The sequence below is a fragment of the Giraffa tippelskirchi genome, chromosome 13 (genome assembly GCF_054371585.1).
Source record: "Giraffa tippelskirchi isolate mGirTip1 chromosome 13, T2T-mGirTip1v1.2.pri, whole genome shotgun sequence".
In the NCBI taxonomy this organism is placed as follows: domain Eukaryota; kingdom Metazoa; phylum Chordata; class Mammalia; order Artiodactyla; family Giraffidae; genus Giraffa; species Giraffa tippelskirchi.
The window spans coordinates 70,278,434-70,299,312 of record NC_137287.1 but is presented as its reverse complement, the minus strand read 5'-3'; the positions used below and the strand labels follow the sequence as shown (position 1 = coordinate 70,299,312).

At 37.6% G+C, this 20,879-nt stretch overlaps 1 protein-coding gene across 1 annotated transcript in view; it reads right to left on the bottom strand.

Annotated features, from left to right (window-relative positions):
• Positions 1-20,879, bottom strand: part of MYO3A (myosin IIIA) — a 171,400-nt gene that overhangs the window by 65,122 nt on the left and 85,399 nt on the right. The window contains exons 12-18 of the mRNA XM_081552969.1: positions 20,740-20,856; positions 17,746-17,850; positions 17,555-17,638; positions 14,804-15,006; positions 8,144-8,242; positions 7,932-8,046; positions 1,673-1,799 (exon numbers count right to left, since the gene is read on the bottom strand). Coding sequence (XP_081409095.1) covers positions 1,673-1,799; positions 7,932-8,046; positions 8,144-8,242; positions 14,804-15,006; positions 17,555-17,638; positions 17,746-17,850; positions 20,740-20,856 — 850 coding nt within the window. The remainder of the gene's footprint in view (positions 1-1,672; positions 1,800-7,931; positions 8,047-8,143; positions 8,243-14,803; positions 15,007-17,554; positions 17,639-17,745; positions 17,851-20,739; positions 20,857-20,879) is intronic.

The following is a 20,879-nucleotide window of genomic DNA, read 5'->3' as shown; positions in this document are numbered from 1 at the left end:
CATGTAAATTAGTAAAATTTCTGTTTCCCATGAGTGGTTGTTTCAGAAAGTGGTTTAATTAATTTTAACTATATTAATATTAACCTTTTGTGACCCATATGACTGTCTCCTGCTATAAAAAATAGGTTGTCAATCATCAAAATCATTGTTCAGTTTGGTGGTAATTCATGTACTTATATCTACATCATAGCTCTATCGCAGCTCATTCTGTTGGTGCTGATAAGTCATCTAAACATAATTAGATAGTGAGGTCTGAATCTTATCATGGTATTTTCTGGCTACTTCTTCCACTTCTGATAACCTAATACTGTATGGGCCAATTAAGTTTTCTTTATATAAGAAAAGCCAGAACAGGTTACATCATTAAATGCCAACCTCAGACACATCTGCTGTATTACCCAGCTAGTTCCTGAGACTCAGTAGGATGAAGATGATAGAGATCTGTGGACAGGTTCAGACCAGGGTGGTTTGGCATTTGGCTCTCTGAAATCACCCTAAAACATCTCGTTCTGTTCATAAGTAAGTATAAATCAGAAAAAAATATATACAGTAAGTCCCCTACATATGAACCTTCAAGTTGCGAGCTTTCAAAGATGGGAGCTTGCATCTGATTCCAGCAAGGAACCAGAACCTGTGCCATAAACATCAGGCATGAGTGAAATTGCAGCTTGCCCTCCGTCTCCTATTGCTGATGATCCTTCATCTCTACCGACTCCCACCTCTTCTCCCTTCTCTAGTCAGTAACTCTACCTGCCAACCCCTGTATGCCTCCTGTACCATACACTGTATTTTTCAAGATACCGTACTGTAAGATTTAAAATGTTTTATTTTTGTGCTTGCTTTTATGCATCATTTGTGTAAAAAGTATTACAAATCTAGTACAGTACAGAACTATATAGCTAACTGTGTTAATTGGGTGCCTAAGCTAACTTTGATGGACTTATGAACAGAACGCACTTGCAAATGCACTCTTGGAATGGAACTTGTTCGTATGTAGGGGACTTACTATAAATTAAATTTTATATCATATTTCCTAGGTTAAAAATGAAACTTTAACCGATCTGGAATAGTGGGGAATATGTCAATATTAAAAATAAAAATAGGGTATATTCTAAAAAAAAGTTTGCCACAGGACGGTATCAGTGAGAAACAGATCTGAAATAATTCATTAAACTCAGTCAATAAAAGTTGATTTGAAGCAAATACCATGATGTACTTTTCTTGCACAGAAAATGACTCCAAAATGAACCAACACCAACCTAAGATGAATATGTATAAAACTCTATTCGGTAACAAAATAAATATTCAGATCTGTATTACCTATAAATGACAGACATGCCAAATTTACACAATAACAATTTCAACTCTTTTTCAGATCAGTTTGCTAAATCTTAATTATGTTTTCTGTGCTTTTACACTGAAATGTAAATAGCTCCTAAAATAGTCATGAAAGCCTAGTCTTTAGAAATGTTTCCTACAGTAATTAGTTAATTTGTAGGCACGAAGATCTGTTTTAAACAGTGGACTTTGGAAACTTCACTTGACGCAAATTGAATCTGAGTATTCTTTTTTAGGATTCCATAAATGTACAACTGCCCCGATGTGACACTCGAACTATGTCATCAGATGTTTTTTAAGAATTCAGTTTTGAATGGAAGATGATAAAACTTACAGTTCTCCAGAGCTGCATGATTTGAAATGTGGCTCTTGTCAATCTGGTGTTCAGTTGCCACAGAAGAAAACTCAATGTTTCCAATGTTCAAGATTGCAGCCAGTATACTGTATATACTTCCAAGTTGCTGAAATACAGCATGGAAAGGTTAGCAGCTCTCTCACCTTGAGAACAGCAAAGCAGTGACTGTGGCTGCAGACAGACCAGGTAGAATCTCCAGGCTCCAGCATAACAAGGTCATCCCACGGACGATGATGCCAAATTAAGAGAACCCAACTGGTTTCCCTGGTCCTCTCGTTCTACTCAAATCATCAATGCTGGCTGAATTACGATGTTCAAGAACTGTAACTTTTTATACGTGTTGAATGAAGACAACTAGGTACCAAATTATTGTTTTTAAATTATTATGAAATGACTAACTAAAAGGGACTTTTATGCCCCTCCCATTCTGACTAAAACCAATTTTTAAAAATAAAATGTTTCATAGAAATTCACCACTTTGTGTGATGCTTTAAAATATTTTAAAATTTACTTCACAAATATTATTTGGTCATAGTGGAAGCCACAACTGATAATCCAAAGAAAATGTACTATATTGTGATTTTAGACTGTCACAGAAAATATAAGGAAAATTAAAGCAGTGGGGAAAAAGGCATTCTCATCTTCGACAAAAGACATATGACTCTGTGCAAAGGGAGACAAATAAAATTCCTGTCATGACATGATAAAAATTGCCTCTAAATGAGTTGACTCATAAAACTACTAATCATTTATTTTAAAACTATGGCAAGAAAATGGCTTAGGGAATTATATGTTTTTAAAAGTTTTAGTTTTCTAATTAGTGCTATTTTTAGAGAATATTTTATTTTGATTTGCCTGTCAATTTGCCTGGGGTGTGCTGAATCACAAATGTACAAATAAACTAAATCTCAGGGATGTTTAAAGAGACGCATACACCATTGGTGCTGTCAACACCAACCAGAGAAAGACAGGATAGAGAGAGAAAGAAACAGGGAGAGAGAGAGAGAAACATTCTCTCTATTGGAGAGTCACCAAAATTGTGAAAGGCAGCAAGCTGTGCTTAGAGGATATGAAAATCAAGCCGTTCAATTTTATTTTGCAAGTTGCCTCTTTTCAAGATGAAGTTGAAGCAGCTATGGACAAAGGACACATCTAAAAAAGCCAATGAGATGACATAAAAAAATCAGGAGTGGGATAAAAAGGAAGTGAACACCCACTCAGTTTAATTCCACTCTATCTCATCCAGGACAGTCTGTCTTGTTAACTCTTGGAGGCTCTGCTTCTAGGTGGGAGACCAGCACCTTCTAGGAGGGTCACCTTGAACTGGACTAAAAATCTTCAAAAATATTTAGCAGTGATTGTGCTTCAGCTCCAGAAAGAGATGTTATATTTTCCTTCCTCCTAAGCTGTGTGTTTGGATATTCAATAAACACTGACTATGTTTAAGCTGAAACCTGCAGTTTTACAAAAATGAATTATATTTGTCACTAGATGCTGACTGCTAGACTCGTTTCCTTGTAATGTGACTAAACGTTGCTCTGCCAGGCAACGGAAAGCAGTTGAGGCAAATATAAGTGAAACATTGCCTCTAATGATTCGGACTTAGAAGTAAACAAACCAACAAACCAATTAAAACTTATACCCTGCTTCTAAGAAAGCAACCTCTGGGGGAAGGAACTGGTAAAAAGATAAGTTCCTCTGATGATGCAAAGAGAGCTGAAAAGAGAGATGAAAAGAGAGCTACAAAGAAGTCCAGCTCTGGGTTGGCAGCAGAAGCTGCTTGCTGGGTGGACGACATGCTTCCAGTCTGGAGGATGCTCTGAGATCCAATTAACCTCTTCTGTTTCCCCCTAACCAGGCAACCAACAGAGCCAGACCACAGTCCAAAGGGGCATCAACCACTAGCTACATTCATATTATGACCAACAATTGGAGACAAGAGTAGACGCTGCTTTTTTTCTTTAATCACTGCATCCTCTTCTGCTTTAAGAGCCAGGATACCCCCTAATGCTTAAATTGACTTGTCTCCATACTTACAAGCTGTGGGTGATGGCACAGTTCTGGGGAGGTCAGGGAGAGGGAAGGGGCATCCCAGGTGGAGCTAGTGGCAAAGAACCTGACTGCCAATTCAGGAAACACAAGAGATGCAGGTTCGATCCCTGAGTGAGGAGGATCTCTTGGAGGAAGAAATGGCAACCCACTTCAATATTCTTTCCTGAAGAATCCCATGGATAGAGGAGCCTGGCGGGCTACAGTCCATAGATTCACAAAGAATTGGACTAAGCCTGAAACAGGGTGGGCATGTGGAATCACCCAGAATGTCTCTCATGGTTTGTCTGAAATCTCTGGGTGGCAGCCATATGTCACTTGGAATATGGCTGAAACTCATGCCTTCCCAGTCAGGGACTTTCTCTCCCAGAGCTGAACCACCTATAAACACACTAATTTCACTAGCAATAAAAATGTCTATTTTATTAGGAAATGTGTTTATCAGGATCATCTCTAACTCCAAATGTTCAAGTCAGATTAGTATTGTTCCCAAAAGGTAGTCAGGTAAGGTTGACAGCACAGTTTTTAGTGTCATATAATGTTCACCACCCAGACCTCATGGCTACAAAAGGGCACAAGCCACATCACTCTTCACATGAGCTATCCACAGTGAGTTCTATAAGCTTAGTACTCTCTCAATTGTTCAACTCCATTCTGTCCTCATCATTTTTGTCCCAAATCTCCAGCAAAGGCTGTAACTGATCAAGCAAACTGTCCTGTCCTTATATATCAATCTAATCACTCTGTTAACCTTGGCTGCTGCTTCTGCTTATTCTCCTCCTCCACGCTTCCTGCTTCCTTTTCTTTCTTCTGTGAGGGTACAGTAGAAGAATGAAATTTATGCACTGGTCCTTTAAGAACCATGCATCTGTCGCACCCATAGAAAGTTCTTCATTTTAACACATTACAGCTAAGAGCAAAGTCAGCAAGCTTCCCTAAAAACCCTCAGAAATCTTAAAAATGAATTCTTTTTTCCATTTCATAGCCTAAAAACAATTGAATGCATCAACAGAAAGTCTCCAATCATCTCCTTTCTGCCTAGAGACCACAGAACCACTGTTTCCTGATTTGCGCTGCAGTTTATAGAGTGGACAGCCAAAGTTCTAGGCAAGGTCCATGAATCTGTGGAAAGAATGAATTATCCAAAATAAATATGGCTGAGCTGGAGCCTCTACTCCCAAACCAAAAAGTTACTCAACTTCAGCCCCAGGTTTCCTGTGAGTAAAGTATTTACCTAAGGATGCATTCAACCCTAGCTTGTCAATGAGTCTACAGTATGTTTTCCTCTTGTCCATTTAGCTCTTAATCTTCTGGCAAAAACTGAAAACTCTTTGGGAAAGTCATGGTAATAATTCTTCTCTGGTCCCTAGAGGAGCCATTTCTCCTTGGTTGATCCTGAAAACAGCCTTCCAGGTCCCCTGTGGCTCCTACAGCTCTCACCCACTCCTTCCCACAACAGGCTCATTCACCTAGAAACATAGAAGCAAAGTATTTCAGAACTCAAGGGGGACTCTAAATTCTGGGGCTGTAAAAGCAGCCTGATAGAAAACCACCCCCCCATCACATCTGAATTCCTCTTGGTTATGGAGAAAGTCCACACCAGAAAAATTAACTCTAAAAGTTGAAATATTTCCTGATGGAGAAGGATTATCCTGGTTTACCTAAACCTCTTCTGAAGAGAAGGCCCTAATTTCAAGTCGAAAGAAAAGCCATTCATGTGTTCTTCTCCAACCTCATCAAGTTGGCAGAGATCACACCCCATTCACTAAGGTCAAGGTTCTTAAAAATACTTCCCCTCAGGCCTACAGCTTGGATACCCAGGTAGAGTCAAAGACTTTCCAAAAGAAGTCAAGACTGGGGAACTACCTGTCATCAGAGCTGCCAACAGAAGAGGCTCTGCTTTTGAGAAAATGCACTTAGCAGCAAACTTTGCCCTATGCAGAGAACAGGTACAGTGGGTCTTTGTTTGTTTGTTTGTTTAGATTTTTTTTGATATGGGCCATTTTTAAAGTCTTTATTTAATTTGTTACAATATCGTTTCTGTTTTCTCTTTTGGTTCTTTGGCCTCAAGGCATGTAAGAGCTTAGATTCCCAATCAGGGATGGAACCCACACCCTTTGCATTGGAAGGTGATGTCTTAACTACTGGATGGCCAGGGAAGTCCCCAGGTACAGCTCTGAAATAATTACTTGGGGGTGAGCAAATGTATCTAATGGATGAAAGGCTACTGTTGACAGACTTCTATTTTAGAAAGGAGTCAGCAGCTCCTGACAAACATGCTACAAAATTAGATTCAATAATATCACTGCACATAATTTGAATGATCTCGTCACGTTTCACTTCCATCAGCATCTCTGCATTTTATATCCTGCTGATAAAACTTTCCAAATTTTTTGAAAAGAATTAGGTATTATTTTTAGCTCAGGCTCTTAGTAGAGATTTGATAACCCAAGAAATTTCAGTAAACTTCTTAAGCAGATACATGAACAGTTTCAAGTTGTAGGAATGTCATTTATGAAAATGAAATTAAAATCCAACAAATTGCACACTACTTTCCTGCAAGAGTTCATCTAAAAGCCTGATTCGCATTCATAGTGAAGTATTCTTATCACAGAACTGAATCAACACAGCAAACAGTACGCTGCTAAGAGCAGAGTCTGAATGCTTCTCTAACAGTCCCTATTAAACAAGATACTTTATTATAAAAATTTTAAAAATACAACCTAGGACACAGAAAGAAATCTTTATTATTCAAGGATAAATTCATAGCCTTAAATACTTTCATTATTAAATAAGGAATGTGAATAGAGAAACCAAGCATTCTCATTAAAAAAGAAAACAAGAAACCAAATTCATACATTAATAAAAAACATTTTTAAATAAAATCAATAATACAAATAACGTGCTTCAAAAGGCGCCATCAAGAAAATAAAAGACAACAAAAGAGAAAATTTTTGCAAATCATGTAAGACACTTGTATCTACAACACAAATAATTCTTACAACTCAATAATAAAAAGAACTTAATTAAAAAATCAGCAAAGAATGTGAACAGATGCCTCTAACGAAGATATATAAATGATAAATGACCAACAAGTGCATGAAATAGAACCTCAGCATCATAAGCCTTTAGGGAAATGTAAATCAAGCCCACAGGGACATACCATATCACACCCATGAGAGTGGCTAGAACCAGATAATAGTAAGTGCTGGGGAAGATGGAGAGAAGGCCGAACCTACCTACTGAGCTGAAAAATAGTGCAGCTTCTTATAGTCTGGTAAGTTCCTCAAAAGGTTAAAAATAGTGTTGCTCTGTAACCTGGCTCTTCCAGTCCTCGGTATACACCAAAGAAAAGCAAAAGCTCATGTCACATAAAATCTTGGACATGGATGATCACAGCAGCATGATTCATAATAGCTGAAAAATGGCACCAACCCAAATGCCCATCACGTGATGAATGGATAAATAACATGAGGTATATAAATACAATGCAACAGCACACCTCAATGAAAGGCAGTGAAGTACTGACACATGCTACAACACGCATGGGCCTTGAAGACATCATGTCAAACGAGAGAAGCTGATCACAAAGGGTGATATAATGCATCACCCAAGTCATGTGAAATGTACAGAATAAGCAGATCGAGGGTGACAGAAGCAGAGGTGGGGTGGGAATGAGGAGGAATTGCCAATCACGAGCAGGTTTCCTTGAGGGTAAAAAATTTAGAACATGAAAATATTCTCAAAGTGATTATGGAGAAGGATGCACACCTCTGTAGCTATACTGAGTCATTAAGATGTACAGTTTAAAATGGCTGACTTGTACGGTATGTGAATAATATCTTAATAAAGCTGTAAGAAGAAAACACTGCACTAAAAAAAGTGTGACATGATCACATTTATGGATTTACATAAAATTTTATATATATGCTGGAGAGGTAAATATATATAAAATAAAAGATTAAGAACAAAACCAAACTCAATTATATCTCAAGGCCACACTTTCCTCAAGTATGAGATAAAACTGATAATCCTAGTTATTTCATAAGGTCATTTCAGTAATTTAAGAAATTATCCATATAATGCACTGAGCACAATGTCTGGCATGTGGATCACTCCAGAAATGCTAACTCTTACCATGAGTGATGACAAAAAGACGCTTAAAGGTTTAAATGTCTTCCATACTCACCTCCATTGTAAAACCAATGACTTTGAAACACTGCTCAATTAATTCATATTGAGATTTATAGAAACTATTATTTATCATGTCCTGTATTGTTCTGATGTGGTCATTCTGCAGGTATCTGGGGGAGAGGGGGGAATCCCAAAGGACAGGTGAGAATCTAAAATTTAGTGAAAAGTAGAAGTATTATTTATAAAAAGTTCAAGCTGCTGCGTTACCTGGGAGGCTTGTCTTCTGGCAGTTTATAATGGGCTAATTTCTTCTTTTCAGCTAAACCAGTATAGATGTAATAAAAAATATGAAAGTTTTTTTCTCCACTGAAAAGATAAGACATTTCCAGGAAGGTGGTTAGTAAGAACACTTATTAATTGCTAAAGTTTTTTGGTGATATAATTATCGGAACAACGTGAGTGCCATGGAGGGTTTCCTGGAATAGTGGATTTTGGCCTTCTGTGGTTGCGACTGTCTTTAGTATTTTCAACTACAACTGTCACTGAATTACAGACTCTGCTATGTGCTTTGTATGAATCACTCAGTACATATTTGTGTGCCCACCAAGCATTTCCTAGGCACTGGGGATACAGCAGGAGCAAACGGTCAAAATGCCCTGACTTCTTAAAGTTTACATACCAGTGGGAACAAAGTAATAATGAATAGAGCATCCCAGGTGGTGGTGAGTGCTACATGATTTTATTCACCTGCCTTAACCCCCTCATTTCACATACAAAGAAACTTACGCTTAGAGGGGACACTAACCTCCCCTCAGGTCACAGAGTGGATGGCCAAACTGGATTTCACCGGGGCTGTTTGACTCCAAAGCCCACGTAATTAACCACCTTCTACCCTGTCTTTCTGGGGCTCAGTTTTCTCTCTTGCATGAGAAATCTGTTTCTTATGAATCTCAAGTTCCACGACTCTGCGGTTCTCAGTATAATCAGCATTTCCAAGGCTCTATAATAGCACAATTAAGGAATGTGGGTTACAATGAGGTGTTGAAGACCTACTGCTCAGAAAAAAAAAAAAATTCTTCCAAACTCTGAAAGCTCATGGACAAGGCACCTGGTCACCCAAAAGCTCTGATGGAGATGTACAATGAGATTAATGTTGTTTTCATGCCTGCTAACACAGCATCCACTCTGAAGCCCATGGATCAAGAAGTAATGTTGACTTTCAAGTCTTATTATTTAAGAAATATATTTTGTAAGGCTATGCTTGCCATAGATAGTGATTCCTTTGATGGGTCTGGGTAAAGCCAATTGAAAACCTTCTGGAAAGGACTCACCATTCTAGATTTCATTAAGAACATTCATGACTCATGGGAAGAAGCCAAATATCAAAATTAACAGGAATTTGGAAGAAGTTGATTCTGACCCTCATGGATGACTGAGGAGTTCCAGACTTCAGTGGAGGAAGTAACTGCAGATGTGGTATAAATAGCAAGAGAACGAGAATTAGAAGTGGAGCCTGAAGATGTGATGCAATTGTTAGTCTCATGATAAAACTGGAATGGCTAGAGAGTTGCTTCTTATGGATGAGCAAAGAAAGTGGTTTCTTAAGATGGAATCTACTGGTGAAGATGGTGTGAAGATTGTTGAAATGACAACAAAAGATTTAGAATATCACATAAAGGGAGTTGATGAAGCAGCAACAGGGTTTGAGAGGACTGACTCCAGTGTTGAAAGAAGTTCCACTGTGGGCAAAATGCTATCAAACAGCATTGCAAGCCACAGAGGAATCATTCATGAAAGGAATAGTCAATCAAAGAGGCAAACTTCATTGGTAATAAGTTGCCACAGACACCTCAATCTTCAGCAGCCACCAACATGATCCGTCAGCAGCTATCAATATGGAGGCAAGATCCTCCACCAGACAAAAATTATAACTGAAGGAAATCAGCCCTGAATATTCACTGGAAGGACTGATGCTGAATTTCCAATACTTTGGCCAGCTGATGTGAAGGACTGATTCGTTGGAAAACAACCAACGAATGTCAAGAAAGATTGAAGGCAGGAGGAGAAGGGGTAACAGAGGATGGGATGGTTGGATGGCATCACCGACACAATGGACATGAGTTTGAGCAAGCTTCAGGAGTTGGTGATGAACAGGGAAGTCTGGTGTGCTGCAGTCCATGGGGGTGGCAAAGAATCAGACAGGAGTGAATGACTGAACTGAAGGCTTGGATGATGGCTAGCATGTTTTAGCAATGAAATATTTTTAATTAAGATATGCGTATTGTGTTTTTTAGACGGAATGCTACTGCACCCATAATAAACTACAACATATTGTAAACAGAACTTGTGTATGCACCAAGAGACCGAAAAATTCATGTGACTTGCTTTACTGTGATATTCACCTTATTGCAGTGGGCTGGAACCAAAGCCACAAATATCTCTGAAGTATGCCTGTATTCAACTGAATTTGAGATGAAAGTAGGTTGTTGGAAATGAAAAATATGAACTTGGGAGACAGCAAGACACACATCTTCTGCTGTCAATCACATAGAGCTATCCATTGAGGCCATGATGTCAGAAGAAATTGCTAAGCATGAAAATATTCAGAGAAAGAAATACTCCAAGAACAGACTTTTGATAGGTACACATTTTGGGAATGGACGGATGGATCTAAGTCAGAGAGGAAAAACTCAGAGATGAGTCCAGTCATGAAAGTAAAGACAGGTGAGCGTTTCAAGAAAAGGGGTGTCCACAGGCTCAGATGCTGACATGAGGATGGCCGCATCCTTTAGAGCTGACTGTGTCCATACCTTCTATGCCTCCAGCCATCATTTGTGGCAGTCACCAGTAACACTTTGATGAACAAGAGTGTTGTACATGAGCAAGATTGGAACAAAACTGAAAGTTCACTTCTGGTCTTTTCTTACCACAAAATAACAAAACTCCTCTAAGACAGGCACAGCATGTAATTTAGTTTGCTTTGTTCTAATGAAATCACATTGATTGCTCTACATGTCACACCTTTAACACTTAAATGATGCGGTGCACAATTAGCAGAGTGACTCATAAGTGTAGACACCCACAATTGGTGGTGTTCTTGTTAATTATCAGTTTACATTTACTGAGGACTGTAATTTGATAAGACCTGGAGATGTTATAAGAAATATACTGACCTTCAGTAGATGAACAATTAGAGAATTAAAGGAACAGGAAAAAAAGATTACCCATCTCATGGTTATCGCCAAAGATTACCCAATCTCATGTCCTGCCTTAACTATATCAAGAAGGGAGAGCTTGTATGATTAGTGATACCCAGGTTAGAACAGCCTGGGGGCAAACCCCGGGGCTCAGCAAGTCACCAGATAAGACAGCTGACCTTGAACAATTCAGGTTTGAATTGGGTCCATTTACATGGATTATATGAATTATGAAAAATTACATGCAAATTTTTCCAATATAAAAAAAAATGTGTGTAGAATATCTTGTGCAAGATGAAGTGGAGAACTTACCTTTACCCAGGCATACATGGGGTGGTGACAGTTAACATAAAATTAACCATGTGTTACTTTTCTTACTATTCTATCACTCTGCTCTCAAAGAATTACATGACCATGAAGCATGCCTCTCTCTCATAATTGGAGAAATTGCATATCAGCCTATCATCACCAAGTGTTTTTTTTTTTTTTTAAATGTACCAATGTTTCCAATACTGTATGATGAATATGACTGTAATACTGTCTGCCCTAATATTTTCAAGATTCTTAAAAAGAATAAGATTCATTCATTAGTATATCAGCTAGGCTACTGTGAAGCAATTAATAAATATGAATTTATTTTTCACATTATCTTTTCCTTTTGATGTCCAGTGTTAGGATAACATCGAAAGTATCATCTAAGACAATACTGACATAGGTATTGAGAGATGATTCATCTTGTAAAGAGATGACATGAACTTCACGGCATCAGTAGACACAGTACGGTACTTTCAATATATTTTCTCTTCCTTATTGTTTTCTTAATAACATTTTCTTTCCTCTACCTTACCTCATTGTAAGACTCAGTACATATACTTTAAGCAAAATACATATTAATTTACTGTTTAGGTTATCAGTAAGGCTTCTGGTTCACAGTAGACTATTACTAGTTAAGTTTGGGGAAAGTCAAAGTTATTTGTAAATTTTTGACTGCAAGGGCAGTTGGCACTCCTTAACCTCACAGTGTTCAAGGGTCACTGTATTCTCTGGCCTACCCCTATTGTAGAACCACTAAGGCTTCCTCAGGGTCCCCTACAGATACTGAGGGTGGACCACATTCCTTCAGGCAGCAGCTCCCAAGAGGTGGCAACCCTCCACAGCACTAGTTCTCAGCACGCTCTGCGGTGTGGCCCCTCCTTCTGCCCTCCAGACCCAGGGGTTGGGATGACTTCACAGCACTGCTAGTCTGTGCGTATCTCACCGTTGATTCTTGGTTTTTCCAGCCCCCTACCTCTGTAAACAGTCCTCTCAGTTAGACTCTTTGAACTGGTTCTTTCCTTTCAATTCCTGAATGACCGGGTGTATCATCTTTTAAAGGACCTACTAAGAATTCTTCTATTACATCTCTGATACTTTCACTTTTAAAGATCATAAAAAAGCTTCTCCAGTATTTAAAAATGAAATTCAAATTAAGTAAAAGAAAAAAATAAATGTAAAAAACCTGGAAAATGGAAAAATTAAAAGGCAGATGTTCTTGAATTATAACTGAGATGTATTTCCACCTGGAATACTTTCCGCCAATAAACAATGCAAAACTAAAGTCATTTGAAAGTGAAAGTGAAGTCACTCAGTCGTGTCCGACTCTTCGCGATACCATGGACTGCAGCCTACCAGGCTCCTCTGTCCATGGGATTTTTCAGGTAAGAGTACTTAGGCCAGCTGAAAATAAGCTTACTTTCTTCTTAGTATTTCTTCTTCCTTCTTAGTTTCTTCTTACTTACTTTCTTCATAGTATGCCTAAAATATGATCCTAATTGTGCTGTTTTCTAGACTATATGGTTCAATAGTCCAATAAACATGAATGACATTATTTTTATGAGAGCAAATTTGAAGGTATTTATATTAAATACTTATATTGTGTGCCTGCTTAGTTGCTGCGACCACATGGACTGTAGCCCTCCAGGCTCCTCTGTTCATGGGATTCTCCAGGCAAGAATATTGGAGTAGGTTTCCATTCCTTTCTCCAAGGGATCTTCCAGACCCAGGGATCTACCTGGGGTCTCCTGTTTTGCAGGTAGATTCTTTATTGTCTGAGCCACTGCTGCTGCTGCTGCTGCTGCTGCTAAGTCGCTTCAGTCGTGTCCGACTCTGTGCGACCCCATAGACGGCAGCCCACCAGGCTCCGCCATCCCTGGGATTCTCCAGGCAAGAATACTGGAGTGGGTTGCCATTTCCTTCTCCAGTGCATGAAAGGGAAAAGTGAAAGTGAAGTCGCTCAGTCGTGTCCGACTCTCAGCGACCCCATGGACTGTAGCCTACCAGGCTCCTCCGTCCATGGGATTTTCCAGGCAAGAGTACTGGAGTGGGGTGCCATTGCCTTCTCCGGTCTGAGCCACTAGGGAAGCCCAAATACTTATATTAAAGGCATTTATATTAAATTCTGTTGTACCTAAATTCCTGGGAATTTAACATACAACACATAGCTACAACAATGTAGATAATTCAGCATAAAACCAACATGCACTACCATGTGTAATATAGATAGCTAGTGGGAAGCTGCTGTATAGCACAGGGAGCTGAGTTCAGTGCTCTCTGATGACCTAGAGGGGTCGAATGGGGGGTGGAAAGGAGACTCAGGAGGGAGCAGATACATGTACACATAAAGCTGATTCACTTCATTGTGAATCAGAATCAGTTTCTGTTGTATTACCAGAAACAAATACAATGTTGTAAAGCACTTATATTCCAATTAAAAATAAATTAATTTAAAAAGTAAAAGCAGATTAAAATCCATGAGATCTTATCAAAAAAAGAAAAGAAAAATGGAAGACTCTAAATTGCCACAACTTTTAAAAAATACCAGAGTACAAATTCAATGCTATTATTAGTTTTTTCATTAGAACAACAAAGATGATTTGGGATCATGAGGACAGAAGAGAAATTTTGTCATTCAGCTACAAACCGCCAAAAGGAACTTGCTCAACCTGAACATACCAGAATATCATGTTGATGGCTTAATCGGAAGGCAAGGAAAAGGACACTATAATAAAATCCCTTCCTGAATCCTTTCTTTATTTGGGTCCCTTGTGTATAAACACTGGGGAGAATATAATCAATACAAATATCTATTTACATATACCAGCATTTAAAAGAAAAAAATAAGTTATTTCTAATTAAATTTTACGTATGTTTTGTGTAGAGAAGTATATTCTCTTCTACTTAAGAAATCACTCTAATTTATCCTTTTAGTACTTCTATGATGGACTTAGGCTTTCTATCTGTTTTCATAAATTTAGGTTATTTACTAACTCTTTTAGGGCTTCTATGGTGGCTCATTAGTAAAGAATCTGCCTTCCAATGCAAGAGATGTGGGTTTGATCCCTGGATTGAAAGATCCCCTGGGGAAGGAAATGGCAACCCACTCTCGTTGGTTGCCCGGGAAAATCCCATGGACAGAGGAACCTGGAGGGCTATAGCCCATGGGGTCACAAAGAGGCAGAAACAATTTAATGACTAAAACAACAACTAACTCTTCTACTGGATATAACCTATAAGAGAGTAAGATAGTGCTGAGGGATCTCTGTTTCCAATAGGCAATGCCTCATACATAGTAGATGATGAGTAAATTTTTGTTGAACTTCTGTTACATGAGTAAGACACTTTACTACTAAAACAAAAGCATCATCTTGGCTTACGTTTCCCAGATAATAGGAAATAGGTGATGTGAACTTACCTAGCTTGATGGATAACTCGAGATTTCTCCAGCAGGTATTCAGAGATCTGTGCTCCCACAACAGCTCCAGAAGGGGTAAATTTCATTTCTAAGTATTTTCCAAATCGGCTGGAATTGTCATTTATAATAGTGCAGGCATTCCCAAATGCTTCCACCAAATTGTTCACTTGTAAAATCTTCTCTTGCAGGGTTTTGTTATTAGCCTACAGAAAATGTCAAGATGTAAAAAAAATTAAAATTTTATTTTTGTATGAAATGAAAGGTCTCTTTGATAAGCACTTTATGAAGATGTAAACATACAAGAACATATTCTTGGTTTGTTGCCAGATGATACAACCCCATTTTAAAAATTTAAGGTAAAATTACATACAGTGAGATTCACCCTTTATAGAGTATACTTCTGGAAGTTTCTACAAACATATGCAATCATACAACTCCCAATACGATTTACATGTAGAACAATCCAATCACCTCCAAACTTGTCTCATTACTCTGCAGTCAATCCTTCCCTCTACCCTCAGCGCCCAACAATCACTGACATGTTTCCATGCCTACAGTTTTAAATATGCAGGAATGACACAGAAAGTGAACCATATGGTATGTACTATTCTTAATCTGGTTTCTCTGACTTAGCCTAGGGAATTTGAGATTTATCCAAATCTCACCCAGTGAGCTTTATTGCTTTGTATCAGGGTTCATTCCTTTTTGTTGCTGAGTAATATTCCACTGAATGGATATACCATCGTTTATTCATTTCCTAGTTCCTTTGTTTCCCCTTCTTGGAGATGATGAATAAAGCTGCTATAAATTATCTATAGTTTTTTTTTTTTTGTATGAACATGGGTTTTTATTTCACTTGGATAATATCTAGGAGTAGAATTGTTGAGTTGTATAATGAATATGGTTAGACTTTCTAAGAAGCTTCTTAGAAGCTTAGAAGCTGTTTTCCAAAGTGGCTGTACCATTCTGCATTCTCATCAGCAATGTAAGAGAGTTTCATTCAGTTCCTCTATATCCTTGTCAGCACTTTGCATCCTTGTCAGCACTTTGCATCCTTATCAGACTTTTAAAAAATATTTTAGCCATTTTGATGGTATTTCATGGTGGTTCTAATTTGCATTTCCCTAATGACTACTGGGTTGAACATCCTATTTTCATTTGCTTTTGGGCACTTACCTATATCTTTGGTAAAATGGCTAGTCATTTTTTTGTTCCTTTTTTGTTATTTGATTTCTTTGGAATTTTGAAGAGTTTTTAAATATATATTCTGAATACAAGTCTTTTATTAGATATGTGACTTGCAGATAGTTTCTCTGAGTCTATAGCTTATGTTTCATTTTCTTAACAGTGTCATTCAGAAAACAGGATGTTTCTAATTTTGGTGAAATCAAATTTACCCTTTATGGATTAAGCTTTTTATGTTGCATCTAACAACTCTTTGCCTGATCCTGAAGAACAAAGTTAACTGACAATTTTCTTCTAGAAATTTTAGTTTTTGGTTTAATCTTTTGTCTATGATCCATTTGGAGTTAATTTTTTATAGTTTGTGAGGCCCAGTGTAAAGTTCAATATTTTTGTAAGGACATATTCTAGCACCATTTGTTAAAAGACTATCATTAACTGATCTTTGCACTTTTGTTGCAAATCATTAAGCCACACATGCAGATTCAGTTCAGTCGCTCAGTCGTGTCCAACTCCTTGTGACTCCATGGACTGTAGCATGCCAGGCTTCCCTGTCCATCACCAACTCCCAGAGGTTGCTCAAACTCATGTTCATTGAGTCAGTGATGCCACCCAACCATCTCATCCTCTGTTGTCCCCTTCTCCTCCTGCCTTCAATCTTTCCCAGCATCAGGGTCTTTTCCAGTGAGTCAGTTCTTCACATCAGGTGGCCAAAGTATTGGAGCTTCAGCAATACTGATACAGTACTGGGCAGATTACTTTATTCCTTTGATCTGTATGCCATCTTTTCTTCAATAACACACTGTCCTAACTATTACAGCTTTATAGTGAGTCTTGAAATCACATAGTATTTGTTAATCCTCCAACTTTGTTCTTTTCCAAAACTGATTATTACAGTTCCTTTGCCTTTTCCACATAAATTTTTGATTCAACTCCTCAGTTTCTAAAATATAAAATTCTGCTTGGATTTTTACTGTAAACAACAGTGAATCTACAGATCAATTTGGAGAGAACTGATATCTTAATAATATTGAATCTTCTAATCCATGAACATGTCATATCTCTCCTATTATTCAGGTCTTCTTTAATCTCTTTTATCAACTTTTTCTATTTTTCAGCATACAAATCTTGCACATGATTGTAAGATATAGACTTAAATAATTCATGCTTTTATGGTGCTAATATAAATGATATATTTAAATTACTAACTGATCAGTTTTGTTATGTATAATTAATTTCTGTATATGGACTCCCCTTCAACTTGCTAGTAACAAAAGAAGCGGAAGTAAAGAAAGTATCCAGTGAATATATTAGGGCCAGAAAGAGAGAAAATTACATTTATAAAGCCTTGTCTACTAAGAGTGAAAAAAGTTAGAATTTGCTCAAAACAAAAGCATATGCTTCTTATACTTTCTGTTATATTTTTCACTCACAAAGGAAAACCAATGTATTATAATTTCTGGGCATTATTAAATGTGGTAGTTCATGGATATTAACTTTATCAATTAAATTAAGTTCTGAAATATAACAAATATCTCTGTTAGGATAGAGAAAGAAACTAAATTATACCTTTCCAAGCACTGTCAGCTGCTGAACTAAGAGATGAGCACTTTCAGTTTTTCCAGCACCACTTTCTCCAGAAATAACAATGCACTGTGCAGTGAGAAAAGGGACACGTAAGAACACTTCATCCTCACAATATTCAATGGACACACAAGAAACTAAGAGGAGAATTTCTAAGAATGTGAGCTTCTCCTTACCTGATCTGAACTGTATGTTACCATAGACTGGTATCCTAAGTCAGCCATGGCAAAAATGTGAGGAGGATTGGCAGTTCTCTTTGCTCCAATATACAAATTGGAATGCTAGAAGTTAAAAAGAACATGTGTTGTAGGGCTTTGGTTTCTGTTTAAATCCCATTTATTTACAGATAGAGCACTAATTTTTAAAGCAACAGGTCCATCAAATACCTGCAAAGCATTACTAAACCACCAAAACATTAATACATATACACATACATGCACAAATCATGCACAATTATGTAAAATAAAAGTTTGATATAAAACAACAGGGAAAAATGACATGATATAATATGACATAACATGGTCAGTGGTATTTAAATGACTCTTTTGCAAGTGAATACCACTTCCAAAGCAGAACTTAAGGTTTCCAAATGCTATAGCTTATTTTATTTATCTATTTTTAAACTTTTCTTTTGGCCATGGGGCATGTGGTAACTTAGTTACCCTACCAGTGATCAAACCCTTGCTCCCTGCACTGGAAGTACAGAGTTTCAATCATTGTACCACCAAGGAAGTCCCTATAATTTCTTTAAATAAGCAATTTATAAATAAGATAATTAGGTATCATTTTGTTAACTATTTCTTAGATATAATAATGTCTGACATACAAGCACTACTTTTTTCCTTTCATATCATTTATTAATAGCATACACTTTTTCATTTGACTTGCCCAAGATTGCATAGTTAATTTATAGCAGAATACGCACTCAAGCCCAAATCTTCTAAAACTTTTGTCAATGTTAAATATGCATTATTCTTCTAACTCTTAAAATGGTAGAGACTGAGAGAATTATATATTTTCACACAAAAAATTATATTAAGCACAGTATTAAAAATAATATTCTAGAGTACTACACAAATAACTAGACGAGTATGGACCCAACTAAAAATACAACACACACATAAAATAAATAAGAAAAAGCCTAGCTTAACTCCAGAATATTAAGCTATATTTAAACATTAGGGGTTGAATATTAGATAAATATACACTTAAATTCATAAAATATATCACTGATATTAAAAATCAAAGATTGATGCACCCCATCAATGTACCCCAATGTTCATTGCAGCACTACTTACAATAGCTAGAATATGGAAGCAATCTAGATGTCCATTGACAGATAAATGGATAAAGAAGCTGTGGTACATATATATAATGGAATATTACTCAGCCATAAAAAGGAATGCATTTGAATCAGTTCTAATGAGGTGGATGAACCTAGAGCCTATTATACAGAGTAAAGTAAGTCAGAAAGAGAAAGATAAATATCATATCCTAACACAGATACATGGAATCCAGAAAGATGGTACTGATGAATTTATTCGCAGGGCAGCAATGGAGAAAGATATAGAGAACAGACTTATGGACTTATAGGCTTATAAGTCTTAAGTGAGGACTTATCAGACTTATAAGGAGGGAGGAAGGATGAAGGTGAGATGTATGGAGAGAGTAACATGGAAACTTACATTACCATATGTAAAATAGACAGCCAATGGGAATTTGCTGTATGTCTCAAATAGGGGCTCTGTAACAACCTAGGGGGGTGGGATGATGAGGGAGATGGGAGAGAGGTTCAGGAGGGAGGGGGCATTATGGCTGATTCATGTTGATATTTGGCAGAAAATAACAAAATTCTGTAAAGCAATTGACCTTCAATTAAAAAATAAATTAATTTAAAGAAATCAATCCATATGTCAAAAGGAATTTTTAAACTCATAATGCTGAGTTTATAGCCACTAAGCACATAATACCTATATATACAATGTAATTTTACTTTTGATTCTCTCATACTTGATAGACATTAAGTCTACACATTTTAGGCATCTGTTTATTGATATGGCACTTAGTGTGAACCAGTTACCAATTACCAATAACTGGAAAGAAATAACATATCTCACACAAAGACCACAAACTGCATCCAGATATATTTGTCTTCTCTAATTCTGTATTTTAACAACAATTATTTAACTACTGGGCTTCCCAACTGATTTGTCCACCTGATGTGAAGAACTGACTCATTGGAAAAGACCCTGATGCCGGGAAAGATTGAAGGCAGGAGGAGAAGGGGACGACAGAGGATGAGATGGTTGGATAGCATTACCGACCCAATGGACATGAGCTTGAGCAACCTCTGGGAGTTGGTGATGGACAGGGAAGCCTGGCGTGCTGCAGTCCATGGAGTCACAAACAGTCGGACATGACTGAGCAACTTAACTGAACTGAACTGGGCTTCCCAGGTAGCACTAGTGGTAAAGAACCTGCCTGCCAGTGCAGGAGACTTAAGAGACCTGGGTTCAATCCCTGAGTCAGGAAGATTCCCTGGAGTAGAAAATGACAACCCACTCCAGTATTCCTCCCTAGAGAATCCCATGGATAGAGGAGCCTGGTGGGCTACAGTTCATGGGGTCACTAAGAGTCAGACATGACTTAGCACAGCACATTTAACTATTATTTATTTATTGGTGCTGTGGGGGCTACTGAGAGCTATTTTCTGCCCAGAACCATGTGTATGTGACCACTACTCAAAGGTTCTAAAAAGTTTTTTAAATATGAACTTGCAGGTATTTTGGTCATTGTTGTGATCAATGATTTCTTTGGCTACCCAGCACAACATGTGGGATATTAGTCGCCTGCCCAGGGATCAAACCCATGCTCCCTGCAGGGGAAATGCAGAGTCTTAACCACTGACCACCAGGGAAATCCCTTAACTATTTATTCAAAGGACTAGATAAAATTTTATTTAGCATCATTTGGTGGTGGTTTAGTAGCTGTCATGTCCGACTCTTGCAACTCCATGGGCTGTAGCCCGCCAGGATCGTCTGTTCATGGGGTTCTCCAGGTAAGAATGCTGGAGTGGGTTGCCATTTCCTTCTCCATCACTTAAATTAATTTAAATATCTAAAGAACATAATTTTTGTACAAAGTAAGAATATACAAATCACACCACATACCTCTGCCGAATAAATATCCAGACTATGAAATGGGTTAAGAGCAATGAGTATGTCTCCCACATACATGTAGATCTGATCTCTGGAGTAACACTTCTCAAGTTGCTCTGAGACTGTATTCTATAATGAAATAAAAATAATTT